This window comes from Notolepis coatsorum (genome assembly GCF_963971535.1).
Source record: "Notolepis coatsorum genome assembly, chromosome: 3".
Taxonomy (NCBI): domain Eukaryota; kingdom Metazoa; phylum Chordata; class Actinopteri; order Aulopiformes; family Paralepididae; genus Notolepis; species Notolepis coatsorum.
The window spans coordinates 84,594,172-84,618,537 of record NC_140167.1 but is presented as its reverse complement, the minus strand read 5'-3'; the positions used below and the strand labels follow the sequence as shown (position 1 = coordinate 84,618,537).

Here is a 24,366-nt window from a genome sequence, read left to right as displayed (position 1 = left end):
ACTGTGCTCAGGAGGCAAAACGATGTCTAACATGCCTGCCATGTATCACAAACGGTACTGTATTTGCAAATCTGGTATGTCATAAATGTATAGATGTAGCAGTACTGTCTATCTGTATGTCATGTATCAACTTTCAAGTTCAAGTTTCTTTAATAGTTGTCATACAGAAGTACAGAATACTTTTATACAAAATGCTTCTTTCTGTTACGCTCCAGAGACTGTGCTAGACAAAAGATAAGTGAAATAAAATAGTATAGCATGTAAAAAAAATAGAAGTTAAAATAGAAGTCACGTACATAGACACAGTGTAAGGGCCATATGAGTGTTTTGATTATGTCGGTAGCTTCTCCGATATATATATATATATTTTGTAATTGTGTTTAGTTTAAGGCACAATTAGGCGCCGGTGTGTAGAGGCCAAGGCCAACTTGTTGGATTTGTATTGCTAGAATATTAGAATTAATTTTGTCTAGAATAGTGTCTTATTTATGTTTGAACACTAGAGGGCTCACCGCCTCCATTATAGCCAGCTGGAAGTCATGAGATTACTTGAATGTAATTCAAGCATATATACCTTTAGGAGTTGAACATGAAGTAGTATTTTAACTTTGGGTGGAATAAAGTTTTAGAAACATTTGGGATGAATACACCTTTAAAGCTATTTGTGGGAATACAAAAATAAAAACGAAAGAATGGAAAAACATGCAGAACTGATCGCTAATGCTGTCACGTCCCTGATGAAGATGAACAGGAGCACTTGGATTGGCAAGGTATTGTATTGGAGCGGACCCACGACAGGATGAAGGATGACAGGATGGGTCAAGCGCAGATGACATTTCAATGGCAACCCCCCCTAAGGAATGCGTGTGTGCTGCCCATCTCACATGTGTTACAAATAAAGACTTCATAGTCCCATTTCATTCATTTATTCATTCAAACGATTTGGGGTTATAAGTAGGGCTGTCAGTTTATCGCGTTAATTAGATTAATTAATTACACAGCAAATTATCGCGTTATGAAAATTAACTCAAAATTAATTACAAAAAATTTTTTTTTTTTTTTTTTTTTTTTTATATAATATTTTTTTTGTATCTCATTCATTCCATAAGAATGTAGAATACACATTTACAGATGTTTTTTAATATGGTCCATTTGCATGTTCTTGGTATCTGATTCTAGGGACATCTATGAATCTCAGGGAATGTATTCCCAGTGTCAGAAATACTGTGGGCTAGATCCACAAAGAATGAATTGCACAGTGCAAGTTGCACCCTTACTTACAATTCATTATGAATTGAAAATGGGGGACCCTGATGTAAACAAGACGAAAGTCTTTCTCTGATCTGCATCCCCTTAACAATTGTGTGTATTGAGCCGTACTGTATTGTACCCATTCTGCAATCTGTTAATAACATTTTCATTCAATCACTCAATCTGCGCTGTGATTGATTGAATGAAAATTTTATTTTGAGTAAATTGTAATGAACCAAATGAGAATATCAATTTTTTTTTGTTATCTTTGACTGTGAATAACACCATGCTCAAATTGACCAGACCTGAAAAATCTAAGCAAATTAATAGATGGAAGATGATCAAACAGAAGGTTTTGTAGATACAGTACTGAATTCTGCCATCCGGACACATGCAATTTGAAATATGATTATAGAATATAGAATATCAGGCATAAAATGGTTATGCGATTAAAATGCGATTAATTAGATTAATTAATTACAAATCCTGTAATTAATTAGATTAATTTTTTTAATCGCCTGACAGCACTAGTTATAAGCTTTAAAAGGATTTGGGGAAGACACCATAACACAATTGGTTATTCGAACCTTTAAAACCATTTGGGTGGAATACACCTTTAAAATGATTCGGGAAGACACATTTGGGTATTAGAACCTTTAAAACCATTTGGGTGGAATACACCTTTAAAATGATTCGGGAAGACACATTTGGGTATTAGAACCTTTAAGACCATTTGGGTGGAATACACCTTTAAAATGATTCGGGAAGACACATTTGGGTATTAGAACCTTTAAAACCATTTGGGTGGAATACACCTTTAAAATGATTCGGGAAGACACATTTGGGTATTAGAACCTTTAAGACCATTTGGGTGGAATACACCTTTAAAATGATTCGGGAAGACACATTTGGGTATTAGAACCTTTAAAACCATTTGGGTGGAATACACCTTTAAAATGATTCGGGAAGACACATTTTGGTATTAGAACCTTTAAAACCATTTGGGTGGAATACACCTTTAACTGTCCTGCTACTGTTGCATCACTGTGATGTACTGTCCTGCTAACCATTTGGGTGGAATACACCTTTAACTGTCCTGCGACTGTACATCTACTGTACTGCTACTGTACACCTACTGTACTGCTACTGTACACCTACTGTACCGCTACTGTACTGCTACTGTACACACCTCCTGCACATTGTGATGGTGCTGTCCTGCTAACCATTTGGGTGGAATACACCTTTAACTGTCCTGCTACTGTTGCATCACTGTGATCCACTGTAGTGCTACTGTATTATAACCTTTAAAACAATTTGGGTGGAATACACCTTTAAAATCATTCGATTTGGGTTATAACCTTTAACACTATTTGGGTGGAATACACCTTTAACGGTCCTGCAGCCATTTTACCACTGTCCACTGTACTGTACTGTACAGTCCTGCTACATCACTGTCCTGCTAACCATTTGGGTGGAATACACCTTTAACTGTCCTGCTACTGTTGCATCACTGTGATCCACTGTACTGCTACTGTATTATAACCTTTAAAACAATTTGGGTGGAATACACCTTTAAAATCATTCGATTTGGGTTATAACCTTTAACACTATTTGGGTGGAATACACCTTTAACTGTCCTGCAGCCATTTTACCACTGTCCACTGTACTGTACTGTACAGTCCTGCTACATCACTGTCCTGCTAACCATTTGGGTGGAATACACCTTTAACTGTCCTGCTACATCACTGTGATGTACTGTCCTGCTACATCACTGTAATGTACTGTCCTGCTACATCACTGTCCTGCTACATCACTGTGATGTACTGTCCTGCTACATCAATGTCTCCTGCTACATCACTGTCCTGCTACATCACTGTCCTGCTACATCACTGTAATGTACTGTCCTGCTACATCACTGTCCTGCTACATCACTGTGATGTACGCTACATCACTGTGATGTACTGTCCTGCTACATCACTGTCCTGCTACATCACTGTGATGTACTGTCCTGCTACATCACTGTCCTGCTACATCACTGTCCTGCTACATCACTGTCCTGCTACATCACTGTGATGCTACATCACTGTCTTGCTACATCACTGTGATGTACTGTCCTGCTACATCACTGTCCTGCTACATCACTGTGATGTACTGTCCTGCTACATCACTGTCCTGCTACATCACTGTCCTGCTACATCACTGTGATGTACTGTCCTGCTACATCACTGTCCTGCTACATCACTGTGATGTACTGTCCTGCTACATCACTGTCCTACTACATCACTGTCCTGCTACATCACTGTGATGCTACATCACTGTCCTGCTACATCACTGTGATGCACTGTCCTGCTACATCACTGTGATGCTACATCACTGTCCTGCTACATCACTGTCCTGCTACATCACTGTGATCCACTGTCCTGCTACTGTTGCATCACTGTCCTGCACAGTACAGGACACAAAATGATTTAACTGCCTCTCCTTCGCCTTTCACATCGCTGCCGTTGGCGAAAGCAGGATGAGAGAGCGTAGATTTAGCTGTGTATCATTTAATCATTTATCATTTAACATTTGAAAGGCATACATTGTTGTCATACAGAAGTACAGAATACTTTTATCCAAAATGCTTCTTACTGTTACACTGTTAGAGACTGCTAGACAAATGAATGACTAATTCGGTCAGAAATAACATAACTAATAACGTTAGTAAGCACTGCTTATATGCTTATTATGTCTGCGGGGTACAGTAAACGTTTCTCCCGGTACATTCTGAAGAGCACACCGCTGTATGTTGGAGAACCAGCGGTCTTCCGCTCCTCCTCACTCGAGTGAGAGCAAAGCCGCGCACAGCTCAGCCCTGTGTGAGACGCGAGCAGGAAGGAGGAGATGGGAGTCCTTCCAATCGGAATATGTTGTTTCTTTACACATATGTTGGATTATGAATATGTCTTTATAGCTATGCTGCCAGGCTGGTCCGCGACCCTCCGTGCTGCGATCACCAGCGGGGAGAATATGCTCACGCGAGCGGCATCGCTGAGCTCTGGTGACGGTCTTATTGGGGCTTATGCCGAGAAGCAGTAACACAACATTGCAACTGTTGTGTTACTGCTTTCTGACCGAATTAGTCATTCATTTGTAGCTATAAAGACATATTCATAATCCAACATATGTGTAAAGAAACAACATATTCGATTGGAAGGACTCCCATCTCCTCCTTCCTGCTCGCGTCTCACACAGGGCTGAGCTGTGCACGGCTTTTCTCTCACTCGAGTGAGGAGGAGCGGAAGACCGCTGGTTCTCCAACATACAGCGGTGTGCTCTTCAGAATGTACCGGGAGAAACGTTTACTGTACCCCGCAGACATAATAAGCATATAAGCAGTGCTTACTAACGTTATTAGTTACGTTATTTCTGACCGAATTAGTCATTCATTTGTCTAGCACAGTCTCTAACAGTGTAACAGTAAGAAGCATTTTGGATAAAAGTATTCTGTACTTCTGTATGACAACAATGTATGCCTTTCAAATGTTAAATGATAAATGATTAAATGATACACAGCTAAATCTACGCTCTCTCATCCTGCTTTCGCCAACGGCAGCGATGTGAAAGGCGAAGTGAACTCCAGCAGTAGCGCGCTTGCCGCTGCAGCTGCCGCGGGGGCGTGCCACGCGCGTCACGTGGCCGTCTCGGCCAATCAGGCCAACCCCGGAAATCAAATGCGTTGCGGAAGTGGTACACGCGCCCGGGCTGCCATGGCACCACTGCGAGTCTTACAGTTAGGGTCAAAAGTGGCTGTAATGGAAGTCTATGGTCTTGTAGGTTAACAGTCCCAATTCACCATTTTGTTCAATTCAACAAAGTCAAATGTGTTTCTAGAATATTGAATTATAGTGTATTTAAAAACGCAGTTAAAAGCAGTTAAAAGCAGCTCAAAACTGGTATCTAAAGGGTTGATTTTCAATTGTGATGAATTCAATCATTATGTAAATTAAACAATAACCCCTTCTGAAAAAAGGAATGAGAAAAATATTGATCCATCATCATTTTATTGCTGTTCAAATACAAATATTCGATCTTACCATTCCCAAAATGCTAATTGAAACTGCTTAGAAAAACATATTCAAAATATATTAAAAAGTATACAGAAAATACAAAATAGGGCCAATCTTGTCAATGGCTGCCTACCCCACTCTCCCCCATCTCATAGACGTTTCCAAAGATTTCCATAATCATGCTTTTTGTCCTCAATCTTCTTTGGTATAAAGATTCAGCACTATGGACAGGTCTGCTCAAAATAATTTATTTGTGGATGACAAACAAATGCAATGACGAAATAAACAAAATACAATACGGAATAAACTAAATAAACACATTTTGCATATATCCCAGTCTGAGCGCAGTTGTGATATCCAAACGTGGCAGTGGAAAAATATGGGTGATTTTGCGCAAGCTCCCACGCACGTGCCCGTATTCCGATCCGCGCAATAATATTCACGGGGGTAGGTCTCCTCGTGGGACACAAGTTCCCAATGCATTGTCCCGTGGGATAATGCCCCCCTGCGGCGATATTAATTGAGGGGCGGATTTGCGGTGGAGAAATGAATCAGAATCAGATACAATGAATTTGATTTGGTCGTTTTCGGTGCGACATTAGTGGACAGACATTCACAGAGAGATAATACAATAAAGAGGTGGAGTAAAATTAAATGAAATATGAACTAAGTTAAGCACAATAGAATATAATATAATTATGAAATCAAATATAGGCCAGGGCTGTACAACTTAATAACGTGATTGAATCAAATTAAATGGAATATCAACTAAATTAAATATAGCACAATAGAATATAGTACAATTATAATATTTTTTTTTATTGGAATAGGACAGACAAACATATGCAATGGCGAAAGATAGTGACAAAAACAAAGGACGCAATGTGTCATGAAAATATAAATTAAGCAAGCTCTATACATTATGAAGGAAACTAAATACAATACGAAATTAACGGAATACTAATGGTGAAAAATACTGTTATGTCTATGCCTCATTTATTTCCCCCCTTCCTGATATCTGCCAACAGTGCTGTCCAGGCCCGTGCACACATAGAGGCCAAGGGGTGCTTGAGCACCTGCCTATTTGAGCCTCATCAAAAAAGTGCCCTTTTTGGAAAAAAACAAAAACAAAAAAAATTTAGTTTTTTTTAATTGTTACGCAATTATGTCAGGATAGAATCAAAATATTAGGTAAAGAGAGAGAGATGCCCCATATTCCATTGCAGTTTGCACGGCCTCCTCAGCGTGCCTCTCCGCGGACCTATATATTTTATGCATAGCGTGGGTGGTGATGATGATGATGATAGAAACCGCTGTGGTGCATACAGTTGAATGCTGGTATTACACTCATTGAGGGACACGAAGAAGTCAAGTCCGATGGGATTTGGGAATCTCAAATACAAATCGGGATTGGAATAAAAAATGCATTTATATTAAACAATACAGAATATACAGCAGTTCTTGGTGTCTGTAGGGTAAGCACTTATTCCCTCCCCCCTTATGGAGATGTATGGGCCTTTTAAGTCAGTGATAAAAGTGTCTTTCAAGGATAAGTGAGCTCCTGCACTGTGCAGCTTTACTCCCGCTGCTGGGGTGAAGGGACGAGCAGGATGCCACTCAGTTGCAAAAAGTTTTTAATTCTTCCTCCAACAGGTTACAAACCTTGAAACAAGACACACATTCAATCAATAACTACCACAATACTACTATCATTCTTAAAACAAATCGCTTACACACATCCACTCACCAGCTCTCAATCGTCTCCCTTCGCTGCTGTCAAATTCCCCGCAACTCCATGTTTACTAGTTCCCCTGACACCACGTGACGTATCTCGACCAATTACAGCCCACTTCTCACTACGTCCCTGGATCACATGTGAAATGACTACATCTCCATTCACAACTTTAACCAAGCATACAGTGCCTCCATACATCCGAAAATGAAACATATTTATAATCATAGCTCAACTACCACTAATCAAACATTCACATAAACGCACAGCATAAAAACACAAAAAAAAACATTACTTATTTACACACACAGACTAAAGTGCATCTAAACTCCACCACCACAATAGAAAGCTGCACACCTCCCACTTGGTATCCTGGACTCTAGACCCAAGGAGACCACAACAAATAACCGCTCTCCTTTGGCGGTGGAATCTTCGGATCAACCTTCTCATGGGGTGCTGTTATTGCTCTTCTACAGGTAAGAGCACCACGAGTCTTCGGACGTCTCTGCTGAGGACAATAGAGAGTCTATGATCGCTGCTGATTTTCTCCGGACGCTTGCCCAAGGCCACTGGACAGCTGGGGCACGTTCTCACTTTGACATCACGGACAACCCCATTCACGTCAGGGGCCACCTCCACAACCCGGCCCAGCCTGAACTGACCCCTTAGCGCGTTCTGATCGGCAAGCCAAACAAGATCTCCGACTGCCACATTGCGAGCCTTACTATGCCACTTAGGCCTGATAAACAAGCCTGGTCCAGCAAGCTGGCTCCACCGCTGCCAGAACTTGTTTACTTCAGTCTGGACTGCTCTCAATCTCACAAATGGGTAGCCCTGGAACTCGTAGCTCCGTGAGTCCCCTGTGGGTCCAGCCCTCCCCAGTAGCAGGGTGTTGGGGGTGATCACCTCTACCGCGTCATCTTGGACCTGGAGTCTGGCGCCGATCGGCCTCTCATTTGATAAGTTGGCTGCCATGTAGAGCATAGTTTGGAACTCTAGTCCTGTGAGGTCCCCGCCACCCCCCACATTACTCAGCGCTTGCTTGAGAATGCGGACTGCTGCTTCCGCCGCACCATTCCTGTGAGGTGAGTCGGCTGGGTGGAACACCCAGATCCACTCGGTTCCTTGTCTGGCAGCCTTTCCCCTTACTTCATCCTTGTCGAGACTTTCTAGGAAAACATAGAGTTCCTTCAGTGCAGGCCGAGCTCCAACAAAGTTTGTGCCCCGGTCTGACCAGATTTTCTTCGGGTGTCCTCTGAGCGCTGTGAATCTCTGGTAAGTGCCCAAGAAGCTCTCTGTGGACAGTCCCTCCACCATATCGGCGTGGATAGCTCTAGAAGCCATACAAGAGAACACCACACCCCAGACTTTCATCCTAGACCTCTTCTTTGCCACATCCCTGACCATGTATGGGCCAAACAGATCCAGAGTTGTAAACTCAAATGGGGCAGCCGGCTCAGTCCGCTCCGAGGGAAGGTCAGCCATAACCTGCTGGCACATCTTTGCTCTGGTCTTCCGGCAGGAGACGCAACAGACCCCAACCTTCCTTGCAACCCGCTGAGCCTGAACCACCCAAGCCTTCCTCCTCATCCGCAACATAGTACCAGCGACTCCCTCATGGTTGGCTTCATGAGACTCTCGCGCCACGAGGGTGCTGACCCAAGCTCTATAGGGAACCAGAGGCACTCCTGACTCCCCCACTGCCCGGGCCCTTCCAAAGCACACCAGAAGCCCTGACACCTCCTCCCTGACTACCACGAGCCTGTTCAGTGTTGACTCAGGGAATGCTACCCCTTTTTGAGCTGCCAAACAAAGTTCTCGGAAAGCGGCCCCAAGCTCCCATGCGTCGAGGACAGGCTTGCCCTCTTTCTCTTTTGAGTGCTTGGCCTCCCACTCTGCTCTCTCTATGGCTCTTCCTCGGATTAGCCACTTGTTCACCGCTCGGCGGACCCAGCTGATCACTCCACAGAGCTTGGTCAGCCTGCTGAACTTCTCAGGTTTGACGAGATTGACGATGGCTGCCCCCCAGAGCTTTTCCTCGCTTCCGGACTCGCTAGAGGGCTCTTTTTCTCCTTTCTTAGAGAGCCCGGGAGCCTTGTCCGCCTCGCTCGGAGATTTCTCGGACGAACTTGACGCCTTTTTCAGTTGGGCTCGAGTAAGAACCGCCGTGAACGCCCTCCTCTGGAGCCTACACACAGCCTCTCTGGTGTTAGCCGCTACCTCTGCCGCGGACTTCATGGGCCACTCTTCCACAGGCCTTATTAGAAACTCGGGTCCCTTTTGCCACTTGGAACCTTCATCCAGGTCTTCCGGGGGACATCCTCGAGTGACGAGGTCAGCGACATTCAGATCCCCTGGGATCCACCACCAGTCGGCTACTGGCCCTGCCTTCTGAATCTCCCCAACCCTGTTCGCAAAGAACGTCTGATACCCGTAACTCTCCCTCTGAATTGCTCCCAGTATAGTTTGGCTGTCTACAAAGTGAAACCACTTCTCTACCTCCAGACGGCCTTGCCTCTCCCAGAACCCTTTCAATCTGGCTGCAAAGACTGCACCACAGATCTCTGCTTTGATTACATCGCCCTTCTGGTCAAGGGGTGTCAGCTTGGCCTTCGACTCGACGAGACGAGTGTCCACCCCTGCTGATGTCTCCCACCTCAGATACAGGACAGCTCCGAAAGCATCATCACTTCCATCAGAAAATGTCACACCCCACGGCCTCCCTCTCCATCCGGGAGGAGTGAGGCTTCTCTCAAAGCCAACTTGACGAAGTCGACTGTACTCCTCAAAGAGCTTGATAGCTTCTGTTTGGAGGTCTGCCGGAAGAGGATGGTCCCACGTGTCTTTCTTCGAGCCCCCTCCCCCAGCCACCTGGAAAGCTCTCCTCACCAGACTGGCCCCTTTCTCTTTGACCGGGGTAGCAAGCCCAATAGGGTCATAGAGCCCTGCCACCTGACTCAGGAGCTCCCTTCTGGTAATTCTGGAGCATCAGGTCAGGTGGCAGGGCTCTATGACCCTATTGAGCTTGATAGCTTCTGTTCGGAGGTCTGCCGGAAGAGGATGGTCCCACGTGTCTTTCTTCGAGCCCCCTCCCCCAGCCACCTGGAAAGCTCTCCTCACCAGAATGGCCCCTTTCTCTTTGACCGGGGTAGCAAGCCCAATAGGGTCATAGAGCCCTGCCACCTGACTCAGGAGCTCCCTTCTGGTCAGAGGATCTGGCGTCTGCTCTCTGACCTCCCCCTCAAGAAGGTCGACCCCTGTCCTCATCTTCTGCTTTCTTTTGGAGAAATTGATCGAGACCATCAGGAAGAGCCTGTCACTATCAACATAGTAGCCAACGCCGAGGGCCTTGTTGTCTTCCTGCCCTAGCTGGTTGGGCAACACCAGGGTTTGGAGCGCCATGCTCGGAGTCTCAATAGATTGCTTGGGCTGACTTCTTTCATGCCTCCCACTTTGACCGGACCGAACCCATGGCTTGAGAGAAAAGCCCCCAGCGGTGAGGATCTCTTCCACTCCTCTCGTGATCTTGTCCAGCTTCCCTCGGTCATTGTGGGATGTGAGGATATCGTCCACATAGCTGTCCTCCTCAAGGACCCTCCTCTCCTCATCCATGTGAGAGAACTTGGGAAGCCTCGCCGTTTCCCTCATAGCCAGCTGTGCTATGCACCCAGCTGGCCTGTCTCCGATGTTGACCCGAGTGATGGCGAAATCTTTGATCTCTTCCTCTGGTGAGTCCCTCCAGAGGAACCGATGAAGGTGGACCTCTCTTTCATTTAACCACACAGAATTATACATCTTTCTAATATCTCCTATGGCCGCATGCTCTCCTGTCCTGAACCTGAGCAGGACCGCCCGGATGGGATTTAGAACATCCGGACCCTTCAGCAGAATGCTGTTCATACTCGTCCCTTTGAACTCCTGGCTGCTGTTCCAGACAAGGCGCACTGGCGTAGTGACAGAATGTGGGTTTGGTGCGATTAGATGACTCACGTACCAAACAGGCCCTCTCCAACTGCTGATCATGTTCTTCTCCAACTCGATGGCTGCTCCTCTTTCCACCATCTCATGAACTTGTGCTGTATACGCCGTTCTCCACAATGGGTCCTTCATGAGGCGCTTTTCGGTCCTCAGGAACGTCGCTTCCACCACCTTCCTGTTGTATGGAAGCGAAACAGGATCTTCTGTCCAGGGGTATCCTGCATCCCAGTGAGGTGAGTTGCTATGGTTGTCAGTGGTCACATAGGACAGACCTTCTTTGATCTTTTCTAGTTCCCTTTCGCCTACTAGAGTCATCTCCTTTCCCCCTGGCTGGCAAGTCCCGCACCGACATCCCCCGCACTTTGGCTCGCAGGCGGCTCCGATGCTATCCCACCTCCACCATTCAAGAACTTCTTTGCTGGTCGTGGCTGTGTTTCTGACCTCCTCACTTTCTTGCTCCGGGCCCTGAGCCCCTTTTCTGGTGTTTACCAGCTCACAGGAGATCTCCTCCACCTTGACTGCCTTTGTTCTCATAGAGCGTGCAAAATGAGTCTTTGAGTTGTGAATTGACATCTCCATCTCCTCAAACAGATCAGGGTGCGCTCCCCCCACAGTCTTCCCTAGTGGGCCGTCCCACAGCACCAGGTCTCCCACTCTTTTCATCCGCTGTGGAGCAAGCCGACCCTCCCGGTGGCTGATCAAGAGCTCGATCTTCTCTGGCCGGACCAGCTCCTCTGTCTTGACCTCTGGGAAGAACTTTTGAAGCTGCTTTGGGCTAACGACCTTGCCTGCTCTGGCGATTTCATCCAGGCCATAACAGACTATCTGGTGGGGACTCCACATGTCCTCTGAAATGCGCATCCTGACCTTGAGCAGGTACCTTTCAGTCTCGACTCTCACCTTCATTCCTCCGACCCCATGCACAACCAACGTTATTTTCTCCCCTCTCAGTCTGAGCCTTTCGGCAGCTTGGTGGGTTATGTAGTTAGTGTCGGACGCGAGGTCTACCAGGGTCCCAATAGTTTGCCCTCCGTTTGTCGTGACCTCCATGATCATCATAAGCACAGGATGCTCCCTCAGGCCAATCTCTTCAAGGAGACTACCACTCCTAGTGTTTGTACTCATTGACACCGTTGTTTGGTTTGTAACTGTGCAGCTTTACTCCCGCTGCTGGGGTGAAGGGACGAGCAGGATGCCACTCAGTTGCAAAAAGTTTTTAATTCTTCCTCCAACAGGTTACAAACCTTGAAACAAGACACACATTCAATCAATAACTACCACAATACTACTATCATTCTTAAAACAAATCGCTTACACACATCCACTCACCAGCTCTCAATCGTCTCCCTTCGCTGCTGTCAAATTCCCCGCAACTCCATGTTTACTAGTTCCCCTGACACCACGTGACGTATCTCGACCAATTACAGCCCACTTCTCACTACGTCCCTGGATCACATGTGAAATGACTACATCTCCATTCACAACTTTAACCAAGCATACAGTGCCTCCATACATCCGAAAATGAAACATATTTATAATCATAGCTCAACTACCACTAATCAAACATTCACATAAACGCACAGCATAAAAACACAAAAAAAACATTACTTATTTACACACACAGACTAAAGTGCATCTAAACTCCACCACCACAATAGAAAGCTGCACATGCACTGATTAATATAGTTCAATATTCAATATTTGATCACCAAAACCCCCCAAAAAGCATAAAAAGGGGGCCCCCCGCCCGAAAAGGGCCCTTAAAAATCGTGCTCGCGCTCTCGGTTAATATATACACACAAGTGTAGCGCCCTTTTCAGCCTTTGAGCACCTGCCCCTCTAAAGTCCTGTGCACGTCCCTGGTGCTGTCAGGTGCAGACTGCTCCGCGAGCCAACTGCGCTGGAGCCTATCAGGAGCAAACTGCACACATTAGGGCAGGGCTATTCAACTAAATTGTTCAGGGGGCCACATTGTCAGAAACCCAAGGGGCCAGGGGCCGGACTGCCACGGCGCCTCCCCGTGCTATGAATATGTGTACACTTGACACAACACGCAACCACATTCACAACTTTTATTTAACTACATTGCAAAAGTAGTATACTTTTCAAAAAAAGTGCTTCATTTATGTGCCACATCTGCAACATCTCCTGCAAAAAGTGCTTCATTTATGACTGTGCAACAACTGCAACATCTCCTCTTCAACATTTCAATATAAAAATAAAATAAAAAACATAAAAAAGTGCATGATGTGCATCTGAACATTCTAACATCAACACTTGAACAAAAAACACATTTATAGTGCAGCTGAGCTTATGAAAAAGTGCTTCATGTCTGTGCAACAACAGCAAATCACAGCATCTTATTAGCACTTATTGTCCACTCTTAACTCTCAAACATCAGGGGGGGTGGGGGGCAGACAGGCCTAGCCTACTTACACACATCTAATGAGAGAGATTGCACTTCTTTGACTGGGCAATCTCAGAGAAAGAGGGTTCATAGGAAGTGAGGGCTACCCGCAAACAGTGATGCAAATGCTCATTTGTCAAGGAGGCACGGTTGCTTGTTTTAATGGCATTCATGTGAGAGAAACTGGATTCACAGGTGTATGTTGAGCCAAACATTGTTAGCACAGATATTGCCAGCATTTTAATTTGGGGAATGTGTTGACATGAATACACTTTATCCAAAATGTTGTGGTGGATTCATTCTCAAGTGCCTGTTTCAGAGCAGATGATGCTTGCATGTCAATTATTTCAAGTTGCAGGAGATGTGAAGTGATGCAAGGAACTCTTGTCCTTTTGTGGAAATAGCAGCTACATTGGCAAATGGGTTGCTCATAAAATGCATCAATTCTCTGGGCATGTCAAATTCATCTAATCGACTTGCAAAGTTTTCCCTCAATTTATCCATGAAATCTGTCATTAATTGAGTGACTTTTGGCTCAATTGTGCGTGTGAACGTTGACATGAAAAGAAAGAAGTAAAAAAAAATAATAATAATAATAATTTTTTTTAAATTATCATGTAATCTTTTGCGGGCCGGTCAGAATCATCCCGCGGGCCGGATCTGGCCCGCGGGCCGCCAGTTGAATAGCCCTGCATTAGGGCATGTCTGCACTATCTCATCCGTGCAATGTGGATAGCTCGCAAAGACGGAGCAGATACCGCACGCTAAACTCATGCAGTTAAGGGTGCAATTAGCACCGCACAATCCATTCTTTGTGGATGTTGAAATAGCAGTAAAGCCATGTTCATTAATAAAATTACATAAGGGATGGGAAGGGGGGATGACCGTTTTAGAAGGGGGATGATATTGACTGTTTTTATTTCAGGGGGGATGCCATCCCCCCTCAACTGGAGTACTGATTATAAGAAACATTACGTTCTGCCTTCAGTAGGTTTTATAGGAAACATTACGTTCTGCCTTCAGAAAGCTTTATAAGAAACATTACATTCTGACTTCAGAAAGCTTTATAAAAAGACATAGTTCTGCCTTCAGAAGGATTTAAAAGAAACATTACATTCTGACTTCAGAAAGCTTTATAAAAATACATAGTTCTGCCTTCAGAAAGTTTTATAAGAAACATTACGCTCTGCCTTCAGTACGTTTTATAAGAAACATTACGTTCTGCCTTCAGAAAGTTTTATAAGAAACATTACGTTCTGCCTTCAGAAAGTTTTATAAGAAACATTACCTTCTGCCTTCAGAAAGCTTTATAAGAAACATTACGTTCTGCCTTCAGAAAGTTTTATAAGAAACATTACGTTCTGCCTTCAGAACGTTTTATAAGAAACATTACATTCTGCCTTCATATCTTATTACCATACTCTTCTCATCTATGTTTTTATACTAGTAAAAACATAGATGTGTGGGGTGGAGCGACAGCAACCACCTCCAACTCAACACCAGTAAAACCAATGAGCTGGTGGTGGAATTCCGGAGGGGCAAGAAGAGGCCCCCCCCCCCCCCGATTCCCATCACCATCCGAGGGGATGAGGTGGAGGTGGTGGAGTCATATAAGTTCCTCGGGGTACACCTGAACAATAAACTGGACTGGTCGGACAACACAGAGGCTCTCTACAGGAAGGGACAGAGCAGGCTGTTCTTCCTGAGGAGACTCAGGTCCTTCAATGTTTGCAATATTCTACCAGTCTGTAGTGGCCAGCGTTCTCTTCTATGCTGTGGCATGCTGGGGGGGCTACATCAACTCGAGGGACACCAACAAACTGAACAAGCTGGTGAGGAAGGCTAGCTCCGTGGTGGGAGTCGAGCTGGTCAGACTAGAGGTGATGGCAGAGAGGGGGATGAGAAGGAAGCTGGCTGCTATCCTGGAGAATCCCTCCCACCCCCTCTACGACGAGCTAGTCAAGATGAGAAGCACATTCAGTCACAGACTCATACCCCCCCGACACTCAACTAACCACCTTGGCCAGTCCTTCATACCAGGGACTGCTGCCAGACATCCAACTACAAGTACTAGGAACCTAAAAAGGACAATAACACTACCTTATGCATACTGCACCTTATGTGAATACTGTATTTCAGTTAGTTAGTTAGTTAGTTAGTTAGTTATATTGATTTGTTATATTGTTTACACTGCTTGTTTTTACTACCTGTACCTCCCCTCCCCCCAGGGACGTGCACAGGACTTTAAAGGGACAGGTGCTCAAAGGCTGAAAAGGGCACTATAACTGTGTATGTTAGAACCGAGAGCGCGAAGTGCGCAAGCCCGATTTTTGGGGGCCCTTTTTGGGCAGGGGGGCCCCATTTTTATGCTTTTTGGGGGGTTTTGGTGATCAAATATTGAATATTGAACTATAATAATCAGATAAGCTCACTTATCCTTGAAAGACACTTTTATCACTGACTTAAAAGGCCCATACATCTCCATAAATGTTCAGGGGGGAGAGAATAAGTGCTTACCCGATAGACCACAAGAAGTGCTGTATATTCTGTATTGTTTAATATAAATGTGTAGAAATCGTCGGAAAGGAGAAACGCACAATTTCTATCTTGCGACAACACCAAGCCATGTGTCATTTATTATATTTTTAGCACCAGTGACAGCTGTCAGATCTATGCCGTGCTAGTATCCGACAGCCCGTAGTAAACAAACATTTTATCAATGACATTCCACCAGTGCGTCTTCTCTAAGCCCAACCCCAACCAACCTCCTTAAAGTGACAGTGCCCCATCAATACATCAAAACAATACAATCGTGAATTATGTCCATAGCACCCACTACATACGTCCCCCCAGAATTCATCATAACAAAAGAAGTCAATGAACAGGAGGGCGGAGAACTCTGCCATAACGGCTCCGCCTGACCCCTGTAGCGGCCGGCGCCTCTGCAGGGAAAACCTTAAGGGCCCTACGGCCACTCGGGCACAGGATAGGTGGCGAGGGGGTCTCGTGGGCCTTACTCAGAAGACGGGGCAAGGTAGGGGGTCGTCCCCGCCGTGGGGGCTGGGCCAGTCCAACAGGTTTGCCCAAGTCCACATGAGCCGGTCTATGGAAATGTGTTCCAGCTTCCCGCCCATGTCCACGACAAAGTACTTGTCTCCAGCCTCCTGGACACGGAACGGACCGTTGTATGGAGGTTTCAAGGGGTCCCGATGGGCATCGTGACGGATGAAAACATATTCCGCTGACTGCAGACTTGTAGGGACGTGCGACCGGGGGAGGCCGTGCTGTGAGGTGGGGACCGGTGTGAATACCTTAGCCTTCTCCAGAAGCGCTGTCCGCTGCTGGGCTGCAGACCAGGGGGCAGTAATGTTAGGGATGAAATCCCCTGGCACCCGCAGAGGCTGACCGTAAACCAGCTCGGCCGAGGAGGTCTGAAGGTCTTCCTTGGGGGCCGTCCTGAGACCAAGCATGACCCACGGGAGCCGGTCGACCCAGCCGCTGTCAGTAAGGCTGGCCCGAAGTGCTGCTTTCATTGAGCGGTGAAAGCGCTCGCATAACCCATTGGCCTGTGGGTGGTATGACGTAGTCCGGTGTAGCTTCACGCCCAGGCTCTTGGCGACCGTGTTCCAGAGCTCGGACGTGAACTGTGGGCACCGGTCTGAAGAGAGGTTGGCTGGAGTGCCAAACCGGGCGACCCAGGTTCCAATAAAGGCCCTGGCCACCTCGGCGGACGTTGTGGCTGACAGTGGAACTGCCTCTGGTCAACGGGTAGTCCTGTCTACCATAGTAAAGAGGTAACTGAAGCCGTGTGAGGGGGGCAGGGGGCCCACTAGGTCAACGGTCACGTGGTCGAACCTCCTTTCAGGTACAGGGAAGTGCTGCAGGGGGGCCTTGGTGTGACGGTACACTTTAGCGCGCTGGCACTCCAAACAGGAGTCAGCCCAGTCTCTCACATCTTTCCTAAGCCCAGGCCAGACAAACTTGGCGGACACTAGTCTCTGCGTAGGTTTCTTTCCCGGGTGGGAGAGGCCGTGAACAGCGTCATAAACACGCTGCCTCCATCCTGTGGGAACGATGGGGCGGGGCTGTCCCATAGAGACATCACACAGGAGTGTGGTGTCAGCGCTGTCAAAAACCACATCCTCTAACCGCAGGCTTGAGGTGGCTGACCTGAAATCTCGCACTTCAGGGTCAGTAGCCTGGTCTGCCGCCATACCGGTGTAATCCAGCCCCAAGTGGATGGTGCCCGCTACAGCCCGGGAGAGGCAGTCTGCAACAAGGTTTGCTTTACCTGCCACATGTTGAATGTCAGTAGTGAACTCTGAGACATATGAGAGCTGTCGCTGTTGAGGGGCGGACTATGGCTCAGACACCTTGGCCATGGCAAACGTCAGCGGCTTGTGATCCACGAAGGCCGTGAACTGGCGGGCCTCCAGCAGGAAACGAAAATGGCGGATGGCAAGGTAGAGGCCGAGGAGCTCCCGATCGAAGGTGCTATACCTCCGCTCGCTGGGGCTTAACTGGCGGCTGAAAAAAGCGAGCGGCTGCCAAGCCCCGCCTACCCACTGTTCAAACACTGCGCCCACGGCAAAATCTGAGGCGTCGGAGGTGATGGAGATCGGGGCCTTAAAGGAAGGATGTGCCAGCCTGGTGGCGTTGGCTAGGGCAGCCTTGGCATCCAGAAAAGCTTTGTCTCTCTCTGCAGACCAGTCGACAGCATGTTTTGGTGCTTTACCCCTAAGGGCCCGTACAAAGGCTGCATAATCCAAGCCGCCTGGGGAATAAAGCGGTGATAAAAGTTGATAATTCCGAGAAACTCCTGCAGTGACCTAACCGTGGGCGGCCGGGGAAAATTCATCACAGCTTCCACCTTCATGGGAAGAGGGGCCGCTCCCTCTTTAGTGACTCTGTGCCCCAGGAAGTCAATGGTCGACCGCCCAAACTGGCATTTGGCCGGGTTGATTATCAGTCCATGCTCATTTAGCTGCTCAAAAAGCATCCGGAGGTGGGACATGTGCTCAGCCTTAGAGGCGCTGGCTATGAGGATATCATCCATGTATACAAAAAGAAAATCCAAGTCTCGTAGCACAGAGTCCATAAGGCGCTGGAACGTCTGTGCAGCGTTTTTGAGGCCGAATGGCATGCGCAGAAACTCAAATAGCCCAAATGGAGTTATGACTGCTGTTTTGGGGACGTCCAGCGGTTGGACGGGCACCTGATGATACCCACGCACAAGGTCTACCTTGGAAAACATTAATTTCCCTGAAAGGCGGGCAGAAAAGTCTTGAATGTGCGGGACTGGGTACCGGTCCGGCGTCGTAGCATCGTTGAGCCGGCGGTAATCCCCACACGGGCGCCACCCCAATGCCGAGGCGTTCCATGTTCTCGAACTCTGCCTTGGCAATGCTGAGCTTGACCGGGTCGAGGCGCCGAGCCCGGGCATAGACCGGAGGGCCGGTCGTGGCGATATGATGCTCCACTCCATGCTTGGCTGTAGATGATGAGAACGTGGCGGAGAGCATGCTAGAGAGTCTGATGGAGTCTGCACCCCCAAGCGCACCAGCATAAGAGCAGAACGTAATGGCATCAATTAAGCTGCAATTTTTTACATCCACTAACAGTCCATAATCACACAAAAAATCAGCGCCTAGAAGAGGGACGGCTACATTAGCTGTGATAAAGTCCCAGCCAAACCGTTGGCCACTAAAACACATTTCGACATACCTGGTGCCGTAGGTGCGGATGGGGGTGCCGTTGGCAGCCTCCATGGGGGGTCCGTGTCCGCCGGATAGGATGTCCACTCTAGAAGCTGGCAAGACGCTCCTCTGCACGCCCGTGTCGCACATGAAACGCCGCCCGGAGATGGTGTCCTGGACAAACAGTAGCCTGCCAGCCCGACCGACGCTCATGGCCACTAACGAGCGCCGGCCCGGGCATCTCCCGGCCCACTGAAGCTGCACGGCGGGCGGCACTGCTTGGCTTTAGGTCCAAACCGTGCATGATAAAAACACAGCCCCGCGTCACGCTGCTGGCGAGGGGCTGTCGCTGCGGCGGTGATATTCCAGTCTCCCGGCGGTGAAACAAAGGCTTGGGTTGGGAAAACTGCCACTGCACAGTGCTGTTGACCAGCCAAAAAAAACTTATCAGCCTCCTTGGCCAGAGCGCGGCAATCGTCTATAGTGGTGTTGGCCAGAGCGGCCCGAACCGGAGAAGGCAGCTGCCGCAGGAAAAGTTGCATGAAAAGGAAATCAGGCTTGTGCTCTCCCAATAAATCCACCAGCATCCTATCCATGAGCTCCGATGGCTTGCTATCACCGAGCCCTTGCAAAGAAAACAACCGGCTGGCCCGCTCGGTATCGGAAAGTTCGAATGTCTTTAATAGATGAGACTTGATCGTGTGATATTTATCTCGAGCCGGAGGGTTCTTGAGGAGGCTCACCACTCTGCTGGCTGTCGAACTTCCCAGGGCTGACACCACATAATAATATCTTGTGGTATCCGAGGTAATCTCACGCAGCTCGAACTGTGCCTCCGTTTGCGCAAACCATGCCGAGGCTGACGACTCCCAGAACTCAGGTAATTTCAGCGAAACTGCGTTCGTAGATATGTTGCCGCGGAAGCGTCTTCAAAACTTATAACAGGGTCACCAATGTAGAAATCGTCGGAAAGGAGAAACGCACAATTTCTATCTTGCGACAACACCAAGCCGTGTGTCATTTATTATATTTTTAGCACCAGTGCCAGCTGCAGGGGTGCAGTCGTAATATGGGCGAAGGCCAAACGCCCGTGCACGCGCACGCGCATACATGTTCCCTCTGTTGCGCACAAAACAGATGATACACCTTGTCTCATCCTTCCAGTGAAGTCGGGAGATCAAGCAACCCCCCACCTACAGGGCTTGTATTTGGTTGTCGGTATCCTATTATTATGCAAAGTCTAGGTGATAAGTGGCGCGACGAGTCATTTTATCACCTAGACTTTGCATAATAATAGGATGCGCGCACTTCGGCCTCAGTGACGAAGGCCAAACACCGTTTGACCACGTTTGCCCAGCACTGCACCCCTGGCCAGCTGTCAGATCTATGCCGTGCTAGTATCAGACAGCCCGTAGTAAACAAACATTTTATCAATGACATTCCACCAGCGCGTCTTCTCTAAGCCCAACCCCAACCAACCTCCTTAAAGTGACAGTGCCCCATCAATACATCAAAACAATACAATGGTGAATTATGTCCATAGCACCCACTACATATGCATTTTTTATTCCAATCCCGATTTGTATTTGAGATTCCCAAATCCCATCGGACTTGACTTCTTCGTGTCCCTCAGTGAGTGTAATACCAGCATTCAACTGTATGCGCCACATCGGTTTCTATCATCATCATCATCACCACCCACGCTATGCATAAAATATATAGGTCCGCGGAGAGGCACGCTGAGGAGGCCGTGCAAACTGCAATGGAATACGGGGCATCTCTCTCTCTCTTTACCTAATATTTTTATTCCATCCTGACACTTTTCAGTTGGAAGGGCAGTCTATATGCGCAACGGTTAAAAAAAGGGCACTTTTTTATGAGGCTCAAAAGGGCAGGTGCTCAAGCACCCCTTGGGCTCTATATGTGCACGTGCCTGCCTCCCCCTCCCCCATGCTGATATGATGCCTGAATTTCCCCAAGGGGATCAATAAAGGAATATCTTATCTTATCTTATCTTATCTTATCTTAGTATTAAGATTCAGCTACAGCCATAGAATCCTCTGAATTCCGGAAAAGAACAGTCGACACTATGTGGGTTTAGTGCCATATGTTTAACTTTTTTGGTAAACTATATACAAATAATTGTAAGATTTCTATATTTCTTTTTTAAAGCAATACTTTTATTCTGCAGCTTTCTAAAAGCTCTGTGTATGTATTAACATTACTCTACATAAGAATGTTATCTATAGCACCTTTAAGTCAAAACAGCAATTTAGTGATATTGTCAACTGCCAGTCTGAGGGGTAACTTTACCTGATATAGTGGTGGACTATGGAACTAGCAAGTTTCGCTTGATGGCTTAAAAGCAAAGATTTCACAAATTCCTTTTCTTTGTTTACTTAAGGTGTCTACATCACCAAGAGTTAGTCATTGATGTTGAAGTAAACAACTCCTGGGGCAGACCTGGGACCAGTGGTCACTGAACATATACGTTGTTGTCATGGAAACGTCATCAATCTCCAAACCTTTTTTTCGCCCTCAAGTCTAGACATTGTCTAGACCCATGGTGCAATGCTGTGTTTATTTGAGGCGAAAAAGGGCCATTCCTGTCCCTTAACAGCCCCCAATCGCTGACCTGTCACACCACGAGAGGTGAGAGGTCAGCGACATGTCACAACTGGTAAACCCCCGGTATTCACCACGTGCTGCGCCCCCCCCCCCCCCCCCCCCCCCCCCATGGGTGGAACTGGCCTAAACGCGGCGTTAGACGGTGGAGTGTTGGTGTGGCGGCGGAGCCTCCCTGACCTTGATGATGACGGGCGAGTAGCTGGGCTTGTGATGGTTGATGGCGACGCCCACGCCGCAGGGCACCAGCGTCATCAGGAGGGCCACGGTGATGCCCACGTAGGGCACAGCGCTCTCCAGGTCGTTGAAGCCCTGACAGTACAGGAAGAGGAGCAGGGGCATGGCGCCCAGGGCCGCCACGGTGGAGCATGTGGTCATCACAATGCTGCATAGAGTTCAGAGTTCACACTTCATTATCCTGCCTCCCCCACACTGTGAGTGCTGAGCTGCCACGTGTTGTGTTACTGTGTTACTGTCTTGTGTTACAGTGTTGTGTTACTGTGTTGTGTTACAGTGTTGTGTTACTGTGTTGTGTTACAGTGTTGTGTTACTGTGTTACTGTCTTGTGTTACAGTGTTGTGTTCCTGTGTTAGTGTTGTGTTACTGTTGTGTTACAGTGTTGTGTTACTGTCTTGTGTTACTGTGTTGTGTTACAGGGTTGTGTTACTGTCTTGTGTTACTGTGTTGTGTTACAGTGTTGTGTTACAGTGTTGTGTTACTGTGTTGTGTTACAGTGTTGTGTTACTGTGTTGTGTTACAGTGTTGTGTTACTGTGTTGTGTTACAGTGTTGTGTTACTGTGTTGTGTTACAGTGTTGTGTTACTGTGTTACTGTCTTGTGTTACAGTGTTGTGTTCCTGTGTTAGTGTTGTGTTACTGTTGTGTTACAGTGTTGTGTTACTGTCTTGTGTTACTGTGTTGTGTTACAGGGTTGTGTTACTGTCTTGTGTTACTGTGTTGTGTTACAGTGTTGTGTTACTGTCTTGTGTTACTGTGTTGTGTTACAGGGTTGTGTTACTGTCTTGTGTTACTGTGTTGTGTTACAGTGTTGTGTTACTGTGTTGTGTTACAGTGTTGTGTTACTGTGTTGTGTTACAGTGTTGTGTTACTGTGTTGTGTTACAGTGTTGTGTTACTGTGTTACTGTCTTGTGTTACAGTGTTGTGTTCCTGTGTTAGTGTTGTGTTACTGTTGTGTTACTGTTGTGTTACAGTGTTGTGTTACTGTCTTGTGTTACTGTGTTGTGTTACAGTGTTGTGTTACTGTGTTGTGTTACAGTGTTGTGTTACTGTGTTGTGTTACAGTGTTGTGTTACTGTGTTGTGTTACAGTGTTGTGTTACTGTGTTACTGTCTTGTGTTACAGTGTTGTGTTCCTGTGTTAGTGTTGTGTTACTGTTGTGTTACAGTGTTGTGTTACTGTCTTGTGTTACTGTGTTGTGTTACAGGGTTGTGTTACTGTCTTGTGTTACTGTGTTGTGTTACAGTGTTGTGTTACAGTGTTGTGTTACTGTGTTGTGTTACAGTGTTGTGTTACTGTGTTGTGTTACAGTGTTGTGTTACTGTGTTGTGTTACAGTGTTGTGTTACTGTGTTGTGTTACAGTGTTGTGTTACTGTGTTACTGTCTTGTGTTACAGTGTTGTGTTCCTGTGTTAGTGTTGTGTTACTGTTGTGTTACAGTGTTGTGTTACTGTCTTGTGTTACTGTGTTGTGTTACAGGGTTGTGTTACTGTCTTGTGTTACTGTGTTGTGTTACAGTGTTGTGTTACTGTCTTGTGTTACTGTGTTGTGTTACAGTGTTGTGTTACTGTGTTACTGTCTTGTGTTACAGTGTTGTGTTCCTGTGTTAGTGTTGTGTTACCGTTGTGTTACAGTGTTGTGTTACTGTCTTGTGTTACTGTGTTGTGTTACAGGGTTGTGTTACTGTGTTGTGTTGTGTTGTGTTACTGTGTTGTGTTACAGGGTTGTGTTACTGTGTTGTGTCCAACTGAACAACCATCTTAAATCTGACTTTTAGAAGCTCTGGACATTTCAAGGACTGTTACCTGAGGTTCATGTCACCTTTCAGAGCCAGGGCGAAGATGTTGGACAGGTTTCCACCCGGACAGCAGCCACAGATCAGCACAGTCACAGCCTCCATGGGGCCCAGCTGAAAGACCTTGGCCAGGCTGAAGGCAGTGAGGGGCATGATGCCGAACTGAGACACCAGCGCGATGACCACCCCTCTGGGCCGGAGGATGTGGGCCTTGATCTTAGCGACCTCCATGGTGCAGCCCAGCGACACCATGGTGATGAAGAGGATGATGACTGTGAAGATGCTGATGGCTCGGTCCATGGCGGGGGAGAAGGGGTTGATGAAGGCCGAGCTGCCATTGAGAGAGACGTTCCCAGATCCCAGATCTGTGTGGCTCACAGTGGCGTTCATCCTGACGCTCTCTGCTCACTGGACCGTGGCTTCTCCCTGAGACACCAAGCAGAGACAATACATCCAAGAATGTGTCAATGAAGGTGGCAGACCTCTGGGTCAGTGACTGGACTAGGGTCACCACGTCACCTCCTCCCAGCGGGGGAAGTGATTGACACACTCCCCTGTCACCATCTTAGTCCACCAATACTTTTGTTATTCCA

At 46.9% G+C, this 24,366-nt stretch overlaps 1 protein-coding gene across 1 annotated transcript in view; it reads right to left on the bottom strand.

Annotated features, from left to right (window-relative positions):
- The window catches only part of LOC311225878 (hepatic sodium/bile acid cotransporter-like), a gene marked incomplete at its 3' end in the record, with an annotated part of 35,836 nt that extends 11,730 nt beyond the window's left edge, over nt 1-24,106 (bottom strand). The window contains exons 1-2 of the mRNA XM_084311270.1: nt 23,784-24,106; nt 21,922-22,126 (exon numbers count right to left, since the gene is read on the bottom strand). Coding sequence (XP_084167396.1) covers nt 21,922-22,126; nt 23,784-24,073 — 495 coding nt within the window. The 5' untranslated portion in view covers nt 24,074-24,106. The remainder of the gene's footprint in view (nt 1-21,921; nt 22,127-23,783) is intronic.
- Nucleotides 24,107-24,366: the final 260 nt, after the last annotated feature.